The following is a 22,573-nucleotide window of genomic DNA, read 5'->3' as shown; positions in this document are numbered from 1 at the left end:
TCAGATCCCCCAAAGGGCCGCGGAGAGGCACAGGGCGGGGCTGAATAGTCTGCAATGTGCCAGGGAGAACCTGCCCGAGCAGCTTAAAAGACATTTTCAGAGAGTTCTGTGGCTGGAAAAGTTGGGCTGGTCCATTGGAAGTGATTGACTACATCATGATAGGGAGCCTGGGAGAACATGTGCCCTCCCCCGCCTCCAGCCCCCAGTGCCCTGGGATGGACCCCTTGCAATGAGCTCATGGGAGAATGGGGAACCGGGTGGGCAGCTGTGGGTGGGAAGGGGCAGCGTCTTTGGGGGAATTGCCTACATGAAGGAGACCTCCCAAACCTACGGGGGGAAAGTCCACACCAAAAAGCCAAACAAAATCCCCCAAAAAACCAGCTCCAAAACTTACTGCTTCCCACAGGAACGTTATACAACTAAAGCCCGCCTCAGTTCTGGGAAACTCTAAGGAAAACCCGCCACCTAGTGTCCAAGCCTCACAATCGAAGGATAAACCATCCCAGAAGCGCCGGGAGCGGATTCCAGGTCCCGCCAGACTTGGAAGGGACTGGGCCCCTGAGCCTCCCACTTCCCTTTACAGATGAGAAAACTGAAATCCAGGGCAACGAGCGCTTGCTCAGCGTCAGGTAACTCATGGTCGGCCTACAGTTAGGCCTCCGCCGAGCGGACCTGAGCAAGAGCCGGAGTCCAGACTCTGGTCACCGACACACCGAGTAGAGACTGAGCCTTTTAACCCAGTGGGGAGGAGTTGTCAGCCCCTTTCAGAAGAGCAGCGTTCCGTTGGTTCCGAATGGTCCAAATAAGCGAAACCCATTCCACGTGTGCTCTGTGTGAGTGAGTAAAAGTACACATGTACAGACACATCCGCGTACAGTCATCCCTGCCACTTTGCAGGGGGCTAGGATGGGTGTGTCTCTCACTCTCCGCCCCAATCTTTTAACTTCTTCGTTATCACGGCATCAGAAGATGAGCTATGTTCATGTTACGCGGCGCCGGACATATATGTTACGCACTTCTGAGTGTCTAAACTTTTTGTGCGTCATGTGCTCCCCTTCACTTTGCGTTCTACCTGCGGCTTCACTTTTCATTTAATTTATATGTTAAAGTTGTGATATATTGAAACCATGGTGGCACATGGAAGAGACGCTTGTATATATGTATATATGTATATATATATATATGTGTGTGTGTGTGTGTGTGTGTGTGTGCGCATATACACGTGTGTATAATCTGAGACGCTCCAGCTAAGTCATGTGACATACAGGTAACTCTAGGGGCAGCTGGGTGGCGCTGCAGGGGATTGAGGCGCTGGGCCCGGACTCAGGAAGGCTCGTTTCTGAGTTCAAATCCCGCCTCAGATATTTAGTTCTGTGACCCTGGCCAAGTCACTAATCCTGCTTCCTCCGTTTCCTTTGGGCTAGAGACAGTGTGGCGCGCAGGACCGAACGGCGGACTTGGGCTTAGGAAGATGCATCTGCAGATGTCCCTTTGGCCGCATACCGGCCCCGCTCTGTCTCGTGTCCTCTTCTGCACACGGCTTCTGAGGTCCCTGGCTGTCAGTCTATGACCCCACAATTGGACCCCAGGACTCTTCGGTTTGGATATTTGAAGCCGCCGCTTTAAGTTGTCGTTGGTAACTCTCCTTTCAGATACTAAGCTTCCTTTCATGCCGTTGGTGAATAAAAGTAAATACCTGAAGGTCTCGCCTTCCTCCATCGTGTTTTATTTGTTTCTCAACAGAGTCACTGCTCCTCCTTTCTCTCAGACACGGAATCGCTGAACGTTGGAGGCTGGCGGCCCTTTAGGAATCACCTGGACCAACCTATTCCGTGACAGACAGGCAAAGAGGCCCAGGAAGCCTGAAGAATGTGTAAAGACTCACAAGGGAACAGTCAGGACTCGAACCCAGACCTCCCAGTTCCCTAGCCTGTGTTCAGCCGCCTCTGCAACACCGGCCTTAGTCTTAGTTTGATACAATCACAGAAGGGACCTCAGCAGCCTCTGTTCAATCCCGTCTAACAAAGCGTCCAGCACAGAGCGTCTGTTGTTGGTCCTCCAGTCCGAAAGGGGTCACTAACGTCGCAGGGTGAGGTCCGGGGTGTGTGGGGGAGACGGCTACACAAGATGTCACTCAAATGTGGGAATGGCTAGAACTCCCAGAGTGCTGTAGGGTATGAAGGACTAGACCTGGAGTCAGGAGATCTGGGTTCAGATCCTGACTGTACTAGCGCCGTGATCTTTGGCCAAACGTTTCAGACACTTCCTCTATGCCTAGCCACGGGCTAAGGTCTGGGGATGAAAAGAAAGCCCCTCCCCCAAGTGGTCTCTGCTCATGGAGCTCACGGTTGGGGGGGGTGACTTTGTACAAACAGGCCATGGGCTAACACGGGCAGCCCGAGAGGGCAGACCCCCGGTTAAGGACGAGGAAAGGCCTCCTGCAGGAGCTGGGCTTTCAGGTGAAGCTGAAGGGCATCACAGAAGTCAGAAAAGACAGAATTCCAGGCACTGGGGACAAGCTCAGGAGCACCGTGGGGCGGGAAGTGAAGGAGGAGAATGGGGCCAGGAGGGTGTAACCGGACTGGGCCCGTCCCGGGCTGGACCCGGGAACCGCACAGCCGCCACCTGCAGCCGCCATTTTAAGCCTGAGTCTATAAAGCACTTTTTCACAGCGACCGGACCGAGCTCCTGGCCCTGAAGAGCAGCACATGCTGTGAGCTTATTTACAGCTTTTCAGGACTATGAATTTCAAGGCTGTGACAAGAGGCGGATTGGCTGCCAGACAGCCTCCTAAAGTTTATAAGGACAAACGTGGCCCTGATTCCTAACTTAGTTTCTTCATCCCAGAGGAGTGAGATGAAAGCCTGGAGCCCGAGCTCTTGTCGCCGAGGGTCTGAGGGAACACGCATCAGGCCTGCAGAGCTTCAGAAAGGCCTCCCTCTCAGGCCCAGGGGGGCTCTGGGGGCTCAGGGGGGCTCTCAGGCCCAGGGGGGCTCTGGGGGCTCAGGGGGATTCTTGAGGGCTCTGGGGGGCTCTGGGGGCTCAGGGGGATTCTCGGGGGCTCTGGGGGGCTCTGGGGGCTCAGGGGGATTCTTGGGGGCTCTGGGGGGCTCTGGGGACTCAGGGGGGCTCTCAGGCCCAGGGGGGCTCTGGGGGCTCAGGGGGGTTCTCAGGCCCAGGGGGATTCTCGGGGGCTTGGGGGGCTCTCAGGCCCAGGGGGTGTCTGGGGGCTCAGGGGGATTCTCGGGGGCTCTGGGGGCTCTGGGGGCTCAGGGGGATTCTCAGGGGCTCAAGGGGGCTCTGGGGGCTCAGGGGGATTCTCGGGGGCTCAAGGGGGCTCTGGGGACTCAGGGGGGCTCTCAGGCCCAGGGGGGCTCTGGGGACTCAGGGGGATTCTCGGGGGTTCAGGGGGGCTCTCAGGCCCAGGGGGGCTCTGGGGGCTCAGGGGGATTCTCGGGGGCTCTGGGGGCTCTGGGGGCTCAGGGGGATTCTCAGGGGCTCAAGGGGGCTCTGGGGGCTCAGGGGGATTCTCGGAGCTCAAGGGGGCTCTGGGGACTCAGGGGGGCTCTCAGGCCCAGGGGGGCTCTGGGGACTCAGGGGGATTCTCGGGGGTTCAGGGGGGCTCTCAGGCCCAGGGGGGCTCTGGGGGCTCAGGGGGATTCTCGGGGGCTCAGGGGGGCTCTCAGGCCCAGGGGGGCTCTGGGGGCTCAGGGGGATTCTCGGGGGTTCAGGGGGGCTCTCAGGCCCAGGGGGGCTCTGGGGGCTCAGGGGGATTCTCGGGGGCTCAGGGGGGCTCTCAGGCCCAGGGGGGCTCTGGGGGCTCAGGGGGGCTCTCAGGCTCAGAGGGGGCTCTGGGGGCTCAGGGGGGCTCTCGGGGACTCAGGGGAGCTTTTGGATCCAGGGGGGCTCTGGGGGCTTAGGGGGGCTCTTGGGCCCAGGGGGGCTTGGTTTCTTGGTGATGAGCCCTTCTCTTTCTGAGGTATCTCCCTAAACAGATGCCCTTTGTTATAAAAGCAATTCAGGCCAGAGTTGAAGGAGATAAGAACTGGAGCACACAGAGATCGGGGCCTGGGTATTCTTAAAATGGGAAATGAGTCGGGCTCTAATATCCTGTTCGACTTTTCAAGCTTTCCAAACCACAGCTCGCTGAGCAGGAACACTTCCCTGTGCCTGGATTTCTGAGAGAAATAAAGAAAACTTCATAGGAAGCTTATTAAAATATGGTCTGGGATCAGGGTCTGGGGCTGGCCACCTGCGGTAAAAGCCCGCTAGGAGACGTTGGGGTGGGACAGCCAGTGTTGTTCCTGATGCTCTACACTTGGGAGGGCGGTGATCTTGCTGGTTCCGGGGGTCCCTCCAACGATGGACCCCTTTATGACTCAGTCAAGAACTTGAGAGACACACAGATGCCATCCCCCAGCCTCCCAGCTAATGACGGCCCTGTCTCACTTAGCCAGGCCGGACAGCCATAGGCCCCCTTAGAGTCCTTCTAGACCTGCCGGCAGAACCTTCAGTGGCTTCCTCTGCAACAGGAAGAGACAATACATCATCTTCCTGAGCAAAGTAGGAGGGCTAGTCTCTGGGACACACTCAGGGCATGGGGGCAGTGAAATCTGACCATGAGTATAGTAGTATTGGGAGAGGAGGTTGCCCATCTCCTCCCTGACTTCTCTTTAAAATTAATGTAATTAGGGAAAGTAAATGACAAAATAAATAAAATTAACAAAAACGAAATTGAAAGAAAAAAGGGGATCACAGAAAGAAACCCACAGGAGTTGGATAAAATTGTATTTTCTGCACATTTTTACTTCTAAGCTCTCCTGTTTCCTGAACCTCCTCAGGTTTGTAAATGGAAGAGAGGCAGAAAGTAAAATATTAACTGGGGAAATTCTTCGGTGATTAAGTGTAAGAAGAAACAAAGGCAGCAGAGGCATTTATAAACCACACCATAAAGCAGCCAGACATTTCATTATTAAGAAATGAATAATCCCGATTTTACAAACTGCCCCAGAAACAACAGACACAAATAATCTACCACAGAGCCAGGACGCTTGAATTTTCATTAGTGTCAGTGCAAATCATCTGGGAAATAATGGCTGGCTCTCGCCTGCTTCAGACCCCAGGATCAGGAAGAGCATCAGGCATGAGGAACACCTGCTCCAGATGCAAGGAGGGGCCGTATTCCTCGGCAATGGAGGGCCAGATCTCCCCGGGTCTCTGCTCCAGAGGGGGCTGGTCTTTCCCAGGGAAAGACCAAACACAGAAATGACTCAGGATGGGGTCACACAGAAGGAGAGAGCCTCCTTCTAGTCCAAGTGCTCAGCTTTAAGTGAGGGAACTAAGAGAGAGCAAAGGCTGGTCCGTTCAGGCCCTGCCATCTTCTCGGAGATGATGTCCCGGAGCTTGTGGGTGCCTGGCTGTGGGCTGGCGTTGTCTGCCTGGCAACATGGTTCCTTATCCTAAAGCTCCTTGAGGTCAGGGGTCCTTTTATTTCCCTTTGAGTCCTCACTGCCCACCACGCTTGTGTCCAGCCCCTGTGTGGAATTTTCTTGGCAAAGATACTGCAGCAATTTGCCATCTCCAGGGGAATAAAGCAAAATGTGGTTCTGTGACTTGTCCAGGATCATACGGCTAGTGAGTAGCTGAGATCTTCCTGACCCCAGAGCCAGAGCTCCATCCACTGAGCCACCTCCCCGGTGCTTAGCAAGTGCTTGTTGACCTTTGATCCAGTACTTCCAACACTGGGTCTTCATCCCAAAGAAATCACAAGAGAGGGAAAAAGAAATGGAAAATGAGGGGATGCCCATCAGCGGGGGAATGGCTGAATAATTTGTGGTATATGAAAGTAACGGAATATTACTGTTCTATACAAAATACTGAACAAGCTGATTTTAGAAAAGCCTGGAAAGATTTACATGAAATGATGTTGGGCGAAACAAGCAGAAGCAGGAAAACATTGTACACAATAGCAGTAAGATTGTGACGATCGGCTACGACAGATCTACTTCTCAGTGGTTCAGTGAGCCAAAGCAATCCCAGCAAACTGGATAGAAAATGTCATCCACATACAGAGAGAACCACGGAGACCAAATGTAAATCTTGCTTGCGATGCTCACTTTTCCCCTTTTTTTCTTCTCTTTTTCTCTCTCACGATTTTCCCCTTTTTTAATGATTATTCTCTCCCAACATGATTCATAAGGAAACATGTTTAAAATGAATGTACATGTATAGCAAAAAAAATTGTTTAAAAATTTAAAAATGCTTTTGATCGATTAAAAGTAAAAACAAAAGCCCTCCAGCCTCTCCCCGTGATGTGAAAGTAGTGTTACTTTGGGGGAGGGCGGATCCAGGGTTTGCTCTATCCTGCCGATCCTCCGGTCTCTCCCTGACCCTGTAGGAAGCTCCCATCTCTCTATGGTCCGCAGCTGCTGCCCAGTGGGCTCCGCTGATTGTTGATGGAAACAAGTTACAAAGCAGAGGAACAAGAGCCAGCTCACTTCTCGTCACTACAACCCCGAGTTAGTGCTGCTCTCACTCCCATTGTACATTAGAGGAAAGTGAACAAAGTTGGGGCTTTTCCCAGCATCACCCACAGCTAGGAAGGGTCTGAAGGAGGATTTGAACTCAGGACTTCTGACCATAAGAGAACTTCAAACCCAGAGCAGAGCCTGAGGTCAGAGCAGAAGTCTGGTTTAAGACTCTACATCCTTACCTGCCCCAAGTAGAGCCACCTGTGTGGGAGCTCTGGCTAGCTGGCGTGCCTCTGTTGGCCACAAGGTGGCAATGTTCCTGCAGGGATGCCTCCTTTTCCTTGGGGCAAAATGCTTTGGAAAAGGGACTCCCAGCCTTCCGAGGCAGGCTGCTGGTGACAGCATCATGGAAGTCAGGGCTCAGGCCCGGGTCTGGTTCCTCGGGGCACTCGGGCAGCCTGGGGGAAGACTGGGGACTCATCCAAGAAGGCACTTTCATGGAAGGGAAATAAAGCATGGCGGTGCTGGGCACTGGGAAGCAGCCAGTGACATCCCGGGGGTCTCTGTGCCTGGACCGCACAGACAGAGCTCCCGAGCTTCCCTACCACCAATCCTGGAATCGTCCCCGCCACCGAGACCCCCCACCCCACCCGGGACCTGATCATGGGCTGATAAATCCTAAAAACCACCTGGGCTCATAACACTGCCTGGGCCCACGCTGTCTCTCACATCTTCATGAAATTGTCCTCGACTAAGTCAGGATTTCACTCTTTCCCTTCCTTTCTTGCGATTCCAAGACAGTCATTAATTAAATAATATTCAATGTCCTGGTGGATTCGTTATCGTGGTAAGTAGGGGAATATTTAAGGAAAAGACGAGGAAGCTGGGGCTTATCAGAGCTCCCAAAAACGCCGAGTCTTGTAAGTAGCCGTAGTTATTTTCTTAACAGTGGTAAAGTCTCATGTGGGGATGACACATTGTGAGTCAGCCCGATGGGGAGATGGCGAAGTTGATGAGGACGTAGGGAAGAGGGCCGTCACCCCAGAGAGCTGAAAACTGTTTTACTGGGCGGCCTGAGTTTTAAGTGGCCAGCGCCTCTGGGGGAAGCTACTGACCACTAATTCAAGGAAAACTGAAGGATTTCCTATGTCTGATTCTGACTACTTGGTAACTGAGCTTCTCTCTCAGCAAATGAAACGCATGTTTAATCTACAGGCAGAGGACAACAACAACAACAACAACAAAGCCGCATGCAAGCCCTGCCCTCATGCCATGTGGCAGGGAGCAGCTAATTGGAAAGGCCACATTTAATTCAGTGATGGTCTTAAAGAGTCATAAGTTGGAATTCTGGCTCAGTGGGGTCTTTGGCCAAGCCCCCTAACTTGTCAGTGTCTATTTCTTAATCCACTAAATGAAGGCATTAGATCTCTACAAACAGCTGGGTAATGACGGATACAGAGTGGGACCTGGAGTCAGGAAAACCTCAGTTCACCCCCAGCCTCAAGCTCCTACTACTGTGTGACTTTGGGCAAGTCACCTGCTTTCTTACTGGCTCAGGCTCCTCATTTGTGAAATGGGTTAATAATAACACCTTACTCGCATGATTGTTGTGAGGGTAAAATGAGATAATACTTGTAAAGAGCTTCACAAATTAGTACATTATCTCTATAAAGGCTACCTGTTATTATTAGTTGTTTCTATAAAACTATTGCTTCCTTTTGAAAATTATTGGAGAAATTAGGTTTTTGGCTATTAGAGTGGCTAACATGACAAAAAAGGAAAATGGTGGATGTTGGCGGGGATGCAGGAAAACTGGGACACTAATGACCTGTTGGTAGAGTTGTGAACTGATCCAACTGTTCTGGAGAGTAATTTGGATTATGCCCAAAGGTCTATGCGGCTGTGTGTACTCTGATTCAGCAACACCACTGGAAGGTCTGTATCCCAAAGACATCTAAAAAAAGGGAAAAGGACCAAAAATATTCCTAGCAGCTTTTTTTGTGGTGACTAAGAACTGGAAATGAAAGAAATGGCCATCGGTTGGGGAATGGCTAAACAGGCTGTGGTATATGATTGTGATGGGATATTATGGTGAGAAATGACAAGGACGATAATTTCAGAAAAACCTGGGGAGATTTAAATGATCTGATGAAGAGTGAGATGAACAGAGCCAGGAGAATGTTGTATGTAGCAACAGCAATTCTGTTTGATGAATAATTGTGAATGACTTAGCTATTCTCAACAATACAAAGGATAATGATGCAATATGCTCTCCACTTCCAGAGAAAGAATTGATATTGATTGAATACAGACTGTTTTCACTTTTTTCTTTCATTTTCCCTTTTCTTTGAGTCTTCTTGTGCAAAATGACTAACATGGAACTGTTTTACATGTATAATCTATCTTTTATTTCTTGCCATCTTGGGGAGGAAGAGGAAGGAAGGGATAGAATTTGAAATCAAAAGCTTTAGATAAGAATGTTATTGTTAATTTTTTTATTTTATTTATTATTTATTTATTATTATTTAAAAAAATTTTTTAAAAGAAATGTAAGCAGGTATTAAGAGGACTGTCAGAGAGAGTGTTTGATCTGTTTTCAACCAGGACAAAATCACTCACCCTGACAAAAATAGAAATATCTGAAAACATTTTCAATTTACTTATTGTATATTTTGTCTTTATTTAACTGTATACATGCTGTTTCACTCTAGTAGAGTGTATGCTTCCTGGGTGCAGGGCTATTTCATTTTTTTATCTATGGTACTCTTGATAATTGCTTGAATAAATGAATGAATGAATGATACATGCGTAGACTTTTTTTTTTTTTTTTTTTTTAAAGAAAAGAAAAACTAAACATGGACCAGTTATTTCTTTTTGCCATGAACATTGTCAGTGTCCCTGTTCTAAATGTAATATGTTTTCTCTGGATCACTCTAGAGATGATCAATAAGACAAATGGATAAATGAATAAAATGTAAGTAATTTGGCCCATAAATCACGTCTCTCCATGTAAGGTTCAGAAACCGAACATTTCACTCATTAAAACCTTTGTGATTTGCTATTATCGAAGCCAACAGGCACCCCAGGCACTTCTAAGTCATTCGATTCCAGTATGTGCATTCTCTTTTCTACTTACTGCTGCCATGGTAACTGCCCATTGACCTGCCCATCGGGGAAATAGAATCTCTGGAAAGACCCAAAATGTTTCATAAATTCACTTGCCAGTGCAGGTCAGGAAGGAATGGTCAGATTTTTACTGAATGACTTACAAAGCCCATTAATGGGGAGAGCAGCCCACAGAATCTCTTTCCAGCTCTGGGGAGGGGAGGGGCATTAAGCCAGGACTAAACCATCTTTATAGTGGAGGGGATGGTTTATTTCAGTATCCCCTAGTTAAATCCCTTTTTAAGCTGCCTCCATGTTTCAAATTTCTGCTGTGTCTGACTCTTTGTGACCCTTTCTGGGATTTTCTTAGCACAGATACTCGAGTGGTTTGCCATTCCCCTCTCCAGCTCATTTGACAGATGGGGAAACTGAGGCAAACAGGGTGAAGTGACTTTCTAGGGTCACATAGGAAGTGTCTAAGGTTGAATTTGAACTCAGGAAGATGAGTCTTCCTGACTTCGCGCCTGGTACAGCATCCACTGCACTCACCATTATTTCCTTTGAGAGGGTCCAGATGAGGGGTGAGCGAATCTTAAGATGAATGCAGTTCAACCTTAACTTGATCAGCAAAGAATGAATGCTGTAGGGGAAAGCTGAAATGCCTTTTGAGGCTTTGTTTTTGTCTCTTTATTGAAAAGTATGATTTTTCCCTCAACTTTTCAGAGGAGTTGAAAATATGAAATCTAACAGGGATATACATTATTGTGCCAACTTACCCTTCATCAGGCTTTCAAGGGAAATGACTTTTACTTAAGGTTTTCCACGAGGGTTGGTTGTACTTCACCCTGTAGTAGGACTTACTGCCCTTGGATTGGCAAAGTCCAGCAGACAGGCTTCAAGGTTGTTCAAAATTTGTTTCCTAGTCCTGATTTGTGCTTTTCATGTCATGTTTTCATTGCTTTCCTTGTTTTCTCTTTTAAAATTTACTTTAAAAATCAAAATCCACAAGGATAACTACAATCAGGAAAATAAGCTATACCCTAGCTAAAACTATGGGTCGTTACCCATGTGGGATTGCAAAACTATAAATAAATAAATAACTAAATAAATGAATAAATAAATTATTAATAAATAATTTTTGTATCTATATATCTGGACCATGTAAAAACTTCTCAGGTGAAAAGGGGCTGTAAGTGGGAAAAATTTAAGAAGTCCTGAGCTATACAATGGCAAAAAAAGAGTGAGTAGAAATAATTCCCAAAGTCCCTAGATTGATCACAATGACTAATCTTGGTTCCAAAGAATGCATGAGGAGACAATCTCCTCTCAGAGAGAGAGGTGAAGAACCATGGACGTGGATGCTGCACGTTCTATTAGACACAATCATTTGGCCAATTGACTTTATTGAGCAGATTTTCATATTTAAAGCCACAGGTTTTGAGCTGGGAGACAATTTCTGAGATAAGTGAATCATGTGCCTTAAACCCCTTTGGCAGCCCAGTGCAGCCTCTGGATCTTCTCAGAATTACAGCTTTTAAAAAAAATTCATAATAGAAGAAAATGCTACATTTCAACTAGAAGCAAGTGAAAAGAATGGTGTCATTTTTTTCCTATCCAAAGTGACAGATCCCATGAAATCTATATTCATAGGTTACTTGAAGGTTTGTGGACTCCAAGTTAAGAACCTCTGATCTAGTCCTGTCCCTTCAAATGATTACAGATGGGCAAATAGAGGCTTTTAGTATTTGTGATTTGCTATTATTATTTTTAGTTAGGTTATTAGTTACTTGATTAAAGTCAAGAGAGCTAGGAATGTCCAAAGACAGGATTTGAATCCAGGCCCTTTGACTCCAGAGTCAGGTATCCCTCCCCTTGCAAAGTACAACCCTTGGGTATATGTGTGTGCAGCACAGACTTTGGTATAAAAAGAAAAGACAGCCATCAACATACACGGACAGAGACACAATACACAGATATATGCATGTGTGCAAGGACAGGAAATCACCAATGAAGAGAGTGACTTTGGAGCAGCCGTGGTAAATAGACATTAAAAAGATGAAAAATAAACAAATTATGAATCTATAATGCAATTTTTTTCTTCTTACAACAAACAGCCAGACACCTGACTAACTCCCCCACTGATTTATTTCAAAAGGAAGCAACAGTTTCTCTGGAAACATGGATGCTCCAGGAAAGGAGAAGGGATGACAGATCATTTTTTTCATGGACCAGCTGCTTGTCATTGGATGGAAATTCATTCTCCTGTACTAGAAAGCTCAATTAGAAAATCAATTAAGCCCACCTTTCTTTCCTGCCAACAGGCCACACAATCACACTTCTCCGCCCTGATTTGGATCTGATTCCTCGTAACCCTGTGTGCCCACTGAAAACTCCTTGGTCTCGGTGCTGGTCACCTCCAACAGGGGATGGGTGAGAAGAGGGAGACATTCTCCTTTGGGAATAGTTAGTCAAGAGCAGACGGAAGGAGCTCCGCCCGGCCCCAGCCCATCCCACCGCCTCATAGCTGGATCCATCCTCCCTTGCTTTAGGAGATCGTCCCAGCACGAGCTCTATCCCTGCAGAATCATCTGGCCGACTGTCGCTTTGTTTCGGGGGAACACAGTTAGGGTCGAGTGTGAGCAGATGGTTGGTAAAGGGGCCACATCCAAAAAAAAAATCTGTAAACAAGTTGTGTCTGAGAGCTTTGGGAAGGCAGGGAAGAATGAGATCAGCTTTTGGCCATCCCCTCTCTCTGACACAGGACGGCAAAGGCCTTTTTTATACCACGGACCCCTTGTTAGGTTACGGTTGTCGTCTAAGAGCAACGTGTTTAAATGCATAAAACAAAACGTCTGGGCTTACAAAGGAAACCAATTCCACAGAAATACAATTGTCAAAACATTTTTAAAAACACATTTACGCAGGTTAAGAATCCTCACAAATATACCCATCTTCCTTCTGGACATCACGTACCCTTAGTCAACACCTTCCCAAGCCACTTAATGGCAAGACCAGTCATCTGGAAGGCCACGATCAATGTTCTAATCTTCCCAGGCAGAACATTGATCACAACTATCATCCAGCCATTCCCAGTGAAACCTTCCCAGTGAGCAGATCAATAAACATTTATGAAGCACCTCCCAGTGCCAGGCACGGTGATAACCCCTCCCCCGCCCAGGAAAGATAGTCCCTGTTTTCAAGGAGTTAAAAATCTAATTGGGAGACAACACGGAAACGATAAGTACACATCAGCTAGAGACAGGACTAATTGGGAATAAGCAATGAAGGGAAGCATGAGTAGCAGGGGAGCAGAGAAGCTTCCTGTCGAAGGTAGAATATTAGATAGGACCTCAAGAAAGCCAGGAGGTGGAGATGAGGAGGGAGAGAGTCCCGGATGTGGGAGGCAGTCAGTGAAAATGTCTAGATTCCCTTTAGAAAAATATTTGTAAGTAATGGCGTTTCTGTGCAATCAGGGCTAGTGTCCACTTGGGAAAGACTGCATCCGGCTGCAGGATTCCAGAATTCTTTTTTAAATTAAAAAAATGAATACAATGCTTTCTGAAACATGTTGGGAGAGAAAGAGACTTCAGATTCTTATCAGGGTACAACCAGCATCGATGGCAGAGACCTAACGGAGAAGCGTCTCTCCTTCTTCTAGCCGAGGGCTGTACATCCGGGGTGGGACGCGGGGCAGGCCGTCTCAGACACGGTTATTGATTTGTTAGAAGGATGCTAATTTATAAACAGGTTGTCTCCCTGAGAGAAGCTACACTCCTGAAAGGGGAGGATCGGTTCATTTTTCCCAAAGTAAAGCCAAGTGTCTGCTACCTAGTAAGCACTTAATAAACGCTGGTTGATTGATTGAGTCTGGGGTGGGAGGAGAGTCCCTGGGAAAAGGCATTACTATGAAAGAAAGGACATCAACAAACATAAAAACCCAAGGAAAGCTAGAATCTGTGCCCAAATAGCACTAATTCACTATGGATCTGTGGGTCCGCAGGGATTCAAAAGTGGGGCTCAGGATCACGGACGCCGGATCTCAGAGTGGGAAGAGATTTACAAGGCTAAGACCCTCCTCTCCAAGTCACTAAGAAGCGCTCACTGCGCGTGCTTGTGTTTTCAGTGTAACTTCCAGCCCGTTCAGCTCATGGATAAGTCACTTAATAAATGCTTGTTGGCTGATTAACTAGGGAGAGTTTCCTTATTTTAAGGTTAAATCTGTCACTTTGCCACTTCTACCTTCAGTTCCCAGTTCCTCCCTCGGGCCATGTAGATTAGTGCTGCTCCATCCTGCATTTGACAGCCCTTCAAATACTAACCAGAAATATTACCTATCCCCTGCTCAAAGCAAGCCTCAACAGCAGTGCAAGGAGCAGGGCTCTTTGCCCCGGTCATCGGTTAATTCTCCAAACTCTATTTTCAACGTCTGCATAATGAGCGGTGCACTGAGGAGACTCTACCCTCAATAGGATCATGGGGATTTTCAAAGCCTCCACAATATTAAAAAACCAGCCAGTTCTTAAATGAGGAATAAAACCCGCCAAGGTCCTTCTCTTTCTACATTTCGAGCTTTACCTTTTCGACGGCGGGATGCTCTTCGCTGGTCACGCTCGTTTTTCTCGATTCATGTTTTGACCTGCTCAGTCTCCTGGACACCTTCTCTCTCAGCAGAGTAGCGTAGCCAATGTGTTCGTAGATGGGGTTTGTTGTCATTTTGGAAATGTATTCAGAGGCTTTTGTTTCTATGTACAGTGTGATCAAGCCATCTGTCACCAAGTCGTGGATGGATTCAAACCTCTTTTCTCCCACAAAGTGCTTCCCATCATAGAAAAGCCGGTAGTTGAGTGTCTGGTTTCCAAACCTGCGTATTTGAGAATGAGAGAATTCATTAGCAGCCGTGATGGTAAAGGCGTCATTAGACCCATAGACAGGCAGATGAGAGCATCTCCCTGCGTCCCGTTCTCAGAGGAAGCGCCCGTGGGCCGATTCCAACTCACAAACTGCTGAGGACTTGTCTAGAAATAGCTGGGGGCAGGGAGGGGGCAGAAGCTGGACTGTTCTGCTGCTCGTAGAGTATTAGAACACCTGCGTTCCTCTTCTGCCCCACTTGGCACACCAACCCTCCCGCCCCCAGACCCGGTTCTCCATCGGTGGGGTCCACAGAATGATGTCCAAGGGTCCGTGATTGCCGTTTTATCTTTATTTAGCTCCCACCACAATATAGCATAATAAAGCCAGCCTAATAAACCAGCAAATATCCCCTCTGTGAGCTGAATAAATAATACGTCTCACACATAGATATGTCAGACTGTTTTTCAAATGTGTGAAGATGCTGGTGGGATAAATGGAGCACACGCTCATTTGAAAGCAGGGACTGGAGCACCGAGTGGAGATGTGGTCTCAGAGTCAGAAACACCTGGATGCAGGTGACGGATGAGGGCTCAATGACTTAGCTCCTGAACCTCGTCTTCCTGCTGTGCCATGGCTATCCCGATGCTGGACAGCTCCTGCCCAGGGCTGTGTGAACTGGCAAACCCTTATGGAGCTAGCCCCACTCCCTCATCGACCCACCCGTGCCCCTGCCACTTGCTTTGGGCCCATAGAATATCATTTAATTGTCCTCGGGCCCTCCTCCTCATCCCATGCCTTTGCCTTCCGAGGCCACAATCCTCCTGCACACATTGCCTCTCCTCACGAGGGCAGGGACTGTCTCACTTTTTGTATCTGAATCTGCACATACTCAGCTCCCCGTCCAGCACACGGAAGGCTTTTAACAGATGCTTTTTCCATTTTCCATTCATTCATTCAAACCGCCTATTATGACCTCAGTGCCATCTCTGAGTTACACAAGAGTTGCTGACCGACATGGGTGTAGGGAGTCCCCACAGCATGATGGGATCATGGGTCAGGAGGCCCAGAAAAGATATTACTGAAAGGCATCAATACGTGAAGGCTCTGAGATTTCCCCAGCACAGGGAACCCTCGGGGACCCTTCCCCAACCTTGCTCTCGAGGAACGTAACTCACTTAGAACTTAGTAGATAAAGCCTAGGAATTAATGGCCTCAGAGACAATGTGAGTGACTTGTCTAAAGTCTTACAACTACTAATCGGTCAAAATGTAGTGGAGTTTGTCCCCACACCCAGAATTGTCTCCTTATACCAAGATGCCTCGTTACCAGGGAATGGTGACGTAAGGAAAGAAGTCCCAGCAATGGGCGAACGCTTTTCATTTCATTGTTGCACACGTCCCCGGTTTACCTTAGTGCTAGCGTGTAGCAGCCAGGCTGGCGCTGACTCTCTCGGAGAATATAAGCCCCTTCCGTACCCCCGAGAAGCTCGTCAGCTTGCTCGCGAGAGATGATCCCGTGGAACCTATGAGAGGAGAAGAACATCAGAGCCCAAGGAGCCACTCTGGTCCGAAGGAGCACAAGAGCGACGGCTGCTTACATCCAACAAGAGCCGCAGTGGGGGAGCCCTGGGAGCTGGGACAACAGCAGGAAAGTGGAATCTGGGCCCGGGAGGTCAGAGGGAAGGGTCGCCATCCCCGAGCAATCTGGGGCTTTTACGGTCAGAGACACTCCAAAGACTTCAGCTTCCAAAGTTGTCCCCAGCTACCCTTCCTCCTTTGGCTGAAGATTGGGGTCCCATAAGTACAAGGTTATTATTATTATTTTTTGCTGTGCCCTTTGGGAAATCTATTTAGTTGTTCTGAACCCTTTTCCTCATCTTCTTCCTTAAGGGAAGAGACTGACCCCCTTCTGTATTTGAATTCACATTTAATTCATGTTTATTGATTAACTGATTAGTAAAATGGCATTTTGAGAGGGCGGCCTGAGGTACGCCGACCCTGTGCTGGTTTGGTCAGTCACTTCACTTCTCATCGACCCCCTCAATCCAACCCGAAGGCTGTGGGTTACTTCTGCATTGGCAGAGGGACATCCCTCACTGGGACTTCCCTACATTAGAACGGGCACGCCCACCCCATGCCCGAGCAAGAAAACTGTCCGCCTGGTCCTAGGAAATTACTGATGGAGAAACAAGGGCCCTCTCTCCCGCACTGTGGCTTTTGGGATTTTCTTTCCTTGACGTCAAATTGCAAGCAGCACCGAGAGCCAGACCACAGAGATTTTTTCCATTTCTGTGAAGACACCAGTGGCGTACGTGGGCTGCTCACTGCTATCCCTCCCTCTCAAAGCATGGCCAGCCCAGAGTTTTTTCAGCCTTTGGGAACATCCTGTCTCTTGGGCCTCCTGAACCGTTTGCAACGAGCTGTGGTCTGCCCATCCCCGTCATGCACCTCTTCTTTGCTCTTTAGGGAGCCTCAGCTGTCATTTTTCTGAGGTTATGGTGTTCACGGGTCACGTACTTCCCAGCCTCACAGGAAGGATGTTGGGGTAAAAAATATAAAAGTTGGGGCTCATTGAATGCAGTATACACGTTCTCGGAGGTAGTGCACCCTGCCGGCTCCCTGCTGCTCCACTCTGGAGCCAGATCACTTTTTCTGTGCAGTGCCCACCCAGCACATGGGCACACCATGGTGCGGGACAGCGGGCAAACCTGAGGGTCCCGAGGTCGTCTGAGCAATCACGTCCAGGGCTGGCCCTGAGAGCTTTAGTGAGGTGAGCTCCTCTTCCCCCTGCAAGTTAATGGCGATCTTGAGTCTTCTTGTAGTAACTCAGATTCCAAGGTCCTGGCTCACATGCGCAGGTGGTTGGCTGGGTCTTACTCAATAGTTTGTAATCCAAATTCAGAACGTTGTGTCCAGCCCCAGCCCGGTCCATTCAAGTGTTTTCAACCCACTGTTTTAACTGGCTCCATTTTTTCTGAATTCTATAACGTCAAGTGATCGATTTTTAAAAGAAGGATTGTCTATCTGGATGAGGCTAACATAATTCCCCCCAAGAACTGATTTTTTGATTGCAAGTTAAGTTCTGGGGGGCAGCTAGGGGGCGCAGTGGATAGAGCACCCGCCCTGAAGTCAGGAGGACCCGAGTTCAAATCTGGTCTCAGACACTTGACACGTCCTCGCTGTGTGACCCTGGGCAAGTCACTTAACCCCAGCCTCAGGGAAAAAAAAAAAAAAAAAGAAAGTTAAGTTCCTGTAGGCAGTTAGGTGGTACAAGAGATATCACCCTGTATCTGAAGTCAGGAACACCCCATGGGTTCAAATCCTCCATTAGATGCTTACTTAATCGGGTGATTCTGGGCAAATCGCCAACCCTCTCCCAGCCTCAGTTTCTTTATCTATAAAATGGGGAGAGCACCGACTTCTGAATCAGGTTGTTATAAAACGAGAGCGTATGTGTAAAGCATTTTATAAAATGCCAGCTATCGTTATTTCAGAGTGTGGGAGAGCATCATATACCATGGCTGCCCTTGCCATTTCATTTCTGCACCTTTAATCAAATCTGCCGAGAAATTACTCAGGTCAGAATTTCATCTGGGGACAAAAATAAGTAATGGGGAATCCTAATAACAAGCTCTTCTCATTCAAATTGTCGTAGATTCTCTTCTGTTCTAGTAGCTCAGTACTCCAACGAGTCTCGGATACGCTCAGTTCAGGGGGCCTCCAATGGGCCCCATTCGCTCCTCCTTCCAGTGTGGGGAGGCCTTCCTCGCTTTCTCCCAGGGTCTCCCGAGGCCAGCGGAGCACTCTGCCCACTGCCAGCCTTCCTGGTGCTACACAGCTGGCTCGCTTTCGTGTCCTGGACGTCCGTCTTTGATTCCTAGCGAATGCGCCGCCCCTCCCAACCGCATTTCAGCTTAGATTTTGGTGGGGGAACTTTTGGTATTTTCATTAAGGTTCTTCACAAACACAAGGACACGCGGGGGACTCAGACTGGGGGGGGGGGAGGAGGCTCACAAGGAACATGGGCGCAGCCTCTGGGTATTTGAAGGGCTGCCACACAAAGGATGGATTTGTCCAACACGTCAGAAAGAGGGGATGAGGAGCCAGGGAGGGAGGCAGAAATCGCGGGAAGGCAACTGGGTTTGATACCAGGAACGCTCTGGGTGATGGAGCTGTCTAGAGGAGAATGACAGCTCTGGGAGGCAATGGCAGACATCTCCAAACAGAAAAAGGGCAAACAGGAAAACGTTAGGAGTTACTGACCCATGAAGGTACTTTCCGATCACGACAACATCTGCTGTGAATGATCCAGACACGTATTGGGGAGCTCAGGAATGAAGGAAATGGCAAAATGCAGCGAAAAGAAAACGGACAAGGAGGCCGCGAAAATCCGCCTCTGGGAAAAGCCACGCTCTTCGCCTTGGCTCTCCACTTCATCCTCTGGAACGAAGGGGTGGCCGAGAGCCCCCGCTCTGGAGTCCAAGAGGGTCACCGGCCGCCCTCTGACACTCCCTGTGGGAGGACCCCGGGCAAGCCAGTCCCTCTGATCCTCAGCGTTATCATGAATGTCAGGTCCCTCCATGACTCTGGGCTCGGCAGGCTGTCTGTGGTTCGGTTTTGGCATCAGGAAGTAAAAGGTCCCTTTCTTTTGATCTTCAAGCTTGCGAAGATCCTTCCCTGCTAATGGAGCTCTGCACCGGTCACCCCAGGGGGGCTGAGAGGAACGCATCCTGATCATGACAGTCATTAGAAAATGTCCCTTTATTTAGTATCCTAAAGTTTCTGAAGCGGCTGAGCCGGAGATAGAGCAACGGGCCTGAAGATACAAGGAACTTGCCTCAGAACTTCCCAGCTGTGTAAGCCTGGGAAAGTCACTCCAGCACCGCCTGCCTCAGTTTCCTCAGTTGTAAACAAGTCACCTCCCAGGGTGGTTATCGGGATAACGGATCATACTGTAAAGCACAGGAGCTGGCTCGTAACAAAGCCTTGAGAAACGCTCGTCTCCTTTCCTGCTTCACTCCTCACAATCACCTGTGTGGGTGCTGCTGTTATTATCAGCCCCATGTTATAAGTAGCAAAAAGCAGAATTCATACAGAGCTGCAGGTTTTGCCTCATTTCATCCTCACAACAAGCCTAAGAAGCAGGGAACATTATAAGCATTTAAAAATAAGGAAACTGAGGTCATTAGAGATTGGGCGCTCAGGGGTGCACAGCTAGGAAGTGGCTGAGGCTGAACTCGAACTCAGGTATTTCTGAATACAGGCCCAGCCTCCTATTCACAGAACCGCCCAACGGGGCCCTCGCCGCCCCCAGGTGTGGCAATAACCACCTCAGGTAAACCTTAAAAAGAGGAAGGTGGGCCCGAGTCTGCCCCAGTGTGTTGGGAGCCTTTGTAAGTTAAATCTTTAGGAGCATCATTGGAGGAAGGGGGAGGGATGCCCTAGTGATACCCCAAGCTCAGAGACAGGAGGCTTCCCGGCCATGGGTTCAAGGCCCGCTTTCAAACCCAAGGCAGCTGAATAAGAGAACCCTGGTGTGACTGATTTCAAGGCCCTGTCTAGTGGGCCAGACTGGGGGGAGCAACATGAAACTAAAAAGCTTCTACACAAAGTTAATGCACCAGGAATAATAAAGAAAGCAACAGAATGGGAAAAAGTAAGTTTTTCATCAAATTTCGCTTATAAGAGTTTGGTATTCAAAATATACAAGCAACAGATTTTGTATATATAGAAGATAATTCATATATGTGTGTGTGTGTATGTATCCATGGGCACACACACACACACACACACACACACAGCATGAAGAGTTTGCTTTATTTGAATTTGCACTACACACTTCCATTGCATTCGGTCTACATAATTATAACTTCAAATAATGCAAATTTAAATAATTTGACTACTTCATGGGATTCACTATTCATGCTAAGTAAGACTTAGCTGTATATATATATATATATATATATATATATATATATATATATACATATGGATGTGTGCATGTGTTTGTATGTTTATAAAATAAAAGGTTATTCTGCAATAAAGAAATATTCAAAGATTCTGAACAAACAGGTCTCAAAAGATGAATTGAAAACTGTTAACAATCATCTGGAAGAATGAGCCAATTCGCCCGGTGAGGAACATAAATCACATGAATTCTGGGTTTACTGTATCCTGAAAATTGGGAACCGTGACAAAAGATGGGGCCAGTCAGTGTAGCAGACTCTGGGCTCACTGTGCTCTGCTGCTGGGGCTCGGAACTGGTGGAATCGTTTTGGAAAGCAATTTGGAATTGTGCAAATGAAAGTGGCCAAAATGTCTGTGTCCTTTGACCCAGAGATTTCATTATCGGCCTTATGTCCCTGGAGCCACCGATAACAAGGAAGTCCCTGGGTCCCAAAATATTTATAGCAGCACTTTTAGTGAGAAGAGAGAATCAGAAACAAAGTAGGAGCCCATTGATGCAGTAATGGCTAAGCACGTGGTGGCACATGCATGGAATATTATTCTGCTACAGGAATGATAAATGGGATGAATGCAGAGAAATATGGAAAGATCTACATGAAATGAAGCAGAATAAAATCAGCAGAGCTAAGAGAACAATATACACAATGATTATGACAATGTAAACAGAAAGAACGACGCCACATGAAAGCGAAAGAGAGAGCTGCAAAACATGAAAAATAAGCCAGGCTCAAAAGAGGACTTCTATCCCCCCTTTACAGAAATGAGGGTCCATAAGAGGTGTACATATTTTTAGACTTTTTCAATATATTGATCAGTATTTCCTCCTCCTCCTTCTCTGTCTCCGTTTCTGTCTCTGTCTCTGTCTCCCTCTGCCTCTCTTTCTCTCCCTTTCTTTCCCTCTTTCTCTCTGTCTCTGTCTCTCACTGTCTCTCTGTCTCTGTCTCTCACACACACACTCAGAAAGATAGTATTTACTATACAAAATGCTGGGGGTGGGGAAGGAAAAGCAAGAATACTGGGGGAAATTATGGTGATGTAAAAAAAAAAAAAGCTATCAATTAAAAACAAAACAAAAAAAAAGAACATATAAAACCACACAAAGGCAAACGCCCAGGGGCTATTTTAGCAGCTACCAGGGAACAGCTTCCAAGCAAGCAGAACCATAAGAAAGGGAAGAGGCTTCCCTGGACGATATGGACTTGCCCCTCCTAAAGAATCTTCAAGCAAAAGCTGCAAGATTGAACCCCCGGGAGCTGCTGTTGCTGGGGAAGCAAATGGAAATGCTGAATGGAAAAGGAAAGGGAGGGGAAGAAAAAAATGAAGGGAAACCCTGACTGGGTCCTCTACGATGACATGGGAATGACAAGACTTATTCTGGTTTTCATCCAGTCTTCCATCGGCTGAGCAGATTGTGGGATTCATGGATTCAGGGCTGGAAGGCACCTACCCTCTCATTCTATAGAAGAGGAGATAGGAGCTATGGGAGGTTCAATTCCCTTCTAAGGTCACACTGGTCCGACTCAGGGCTCGAGAAAAGTTTTGAACCCAGGTCCAGAGTCAGGTTTCTTACACTCACATTGCATGGGTTCCCGTTGATCGACAGGCTCTGCCTTTCTATGTACGAGTTCCCCCAAGAGTAATTGGGGCCCAAGGAAGTGATGATCTAGCCAAAGTCACATTAACAGCAAGTGTCAGAGGTGGGATCTCCATGGATTTGACCACACTTTGAATATCAGAGCATCCAGAGCTTTACACTAAATTTGAGTAAAAATGAAAGATTGCCATAAGCCCTCCATCATGGCACAAGACCGTATGAAGGTCCCGATGGCAGTAACACTCAGCCACTGCCCAAAGCAATCTGACATTAGGTATTTCCCTTTTCAATATTACTGGAAAGAAAGCCAGCACTTGCCGGTCTCAGGAAAATTTAGTATAAAGAAGTCGGATTACATTTACTTTTGATTGTTAGATTCTTGTAGTACGGCCATTTTGAAAGGAACCCATAAATTCTAGAATATTTTAATATTTAATATTCAGAACATACAGTATGACATACCAACTGATTGCATATTAAATTATTAAAATAAAGAGCAGTATAATACGTACTCTCTTCCATAATATTTTGGTCTGTTCTCCACCTATATTGAAAGAGAGAGAGAGAGAGAGAGAGAGAGAGAGAGA

At 47.7% G+C, this 22,573-nt stretch overlaps 1 protein-coding gene across 2 annotated transcripts in view; it reads right to left on the bottom strand.

Annotated features, from left to right (window-relative positions):
* CHN2 (chimerin 2) overlaps positions 1-22,573 on the bottom strand; it is a 252,977-nt gene that overhangs the window by 62,956 nt on the left and 167,448 nt on the right. For both annotated transcript variants that reach the window (XM_074266602.1, XM_074266603.1), the window contains exons 4-6: positions 22,499-22,530; positions 15,835-15,948; positions 14,151-14,436 (exon numbers count right to left, since the gene is read on the bottom strand). In XM_074266602.1, the coding sequence (XP_074122703.1) occupies positions 14,151-14,436; positions 15,835-15,948; positions 22,499-22,530 (432 nt within the window). The remainder of the gene's footprint in view (positions 1-14,150; positions 14,437-15,834; positions 15,949-22,498; positions 22,531-22,573) is intronic.

The sequence above is a fragment of the Sminthopsis crassicaudata genome, chromosome 5 (assembly GCF_048593235.1).
Source record: "Sminthopsis crassicaudata isolate SCR6 chromosome 5, ASM4859323v1, whole genome shotgun sequence".
In the NCBI taxonomy this organism is placed as follows: Eukaryota; Metazoa; Chordata; class Mammalia; order Dasyuromorphia; family Dasyuridae; genus Sminthopsis; species Sminthopsis crassicaudata.
This window is presented reverse-complemented; position numbering and strand designations above follow the sequence as displayed.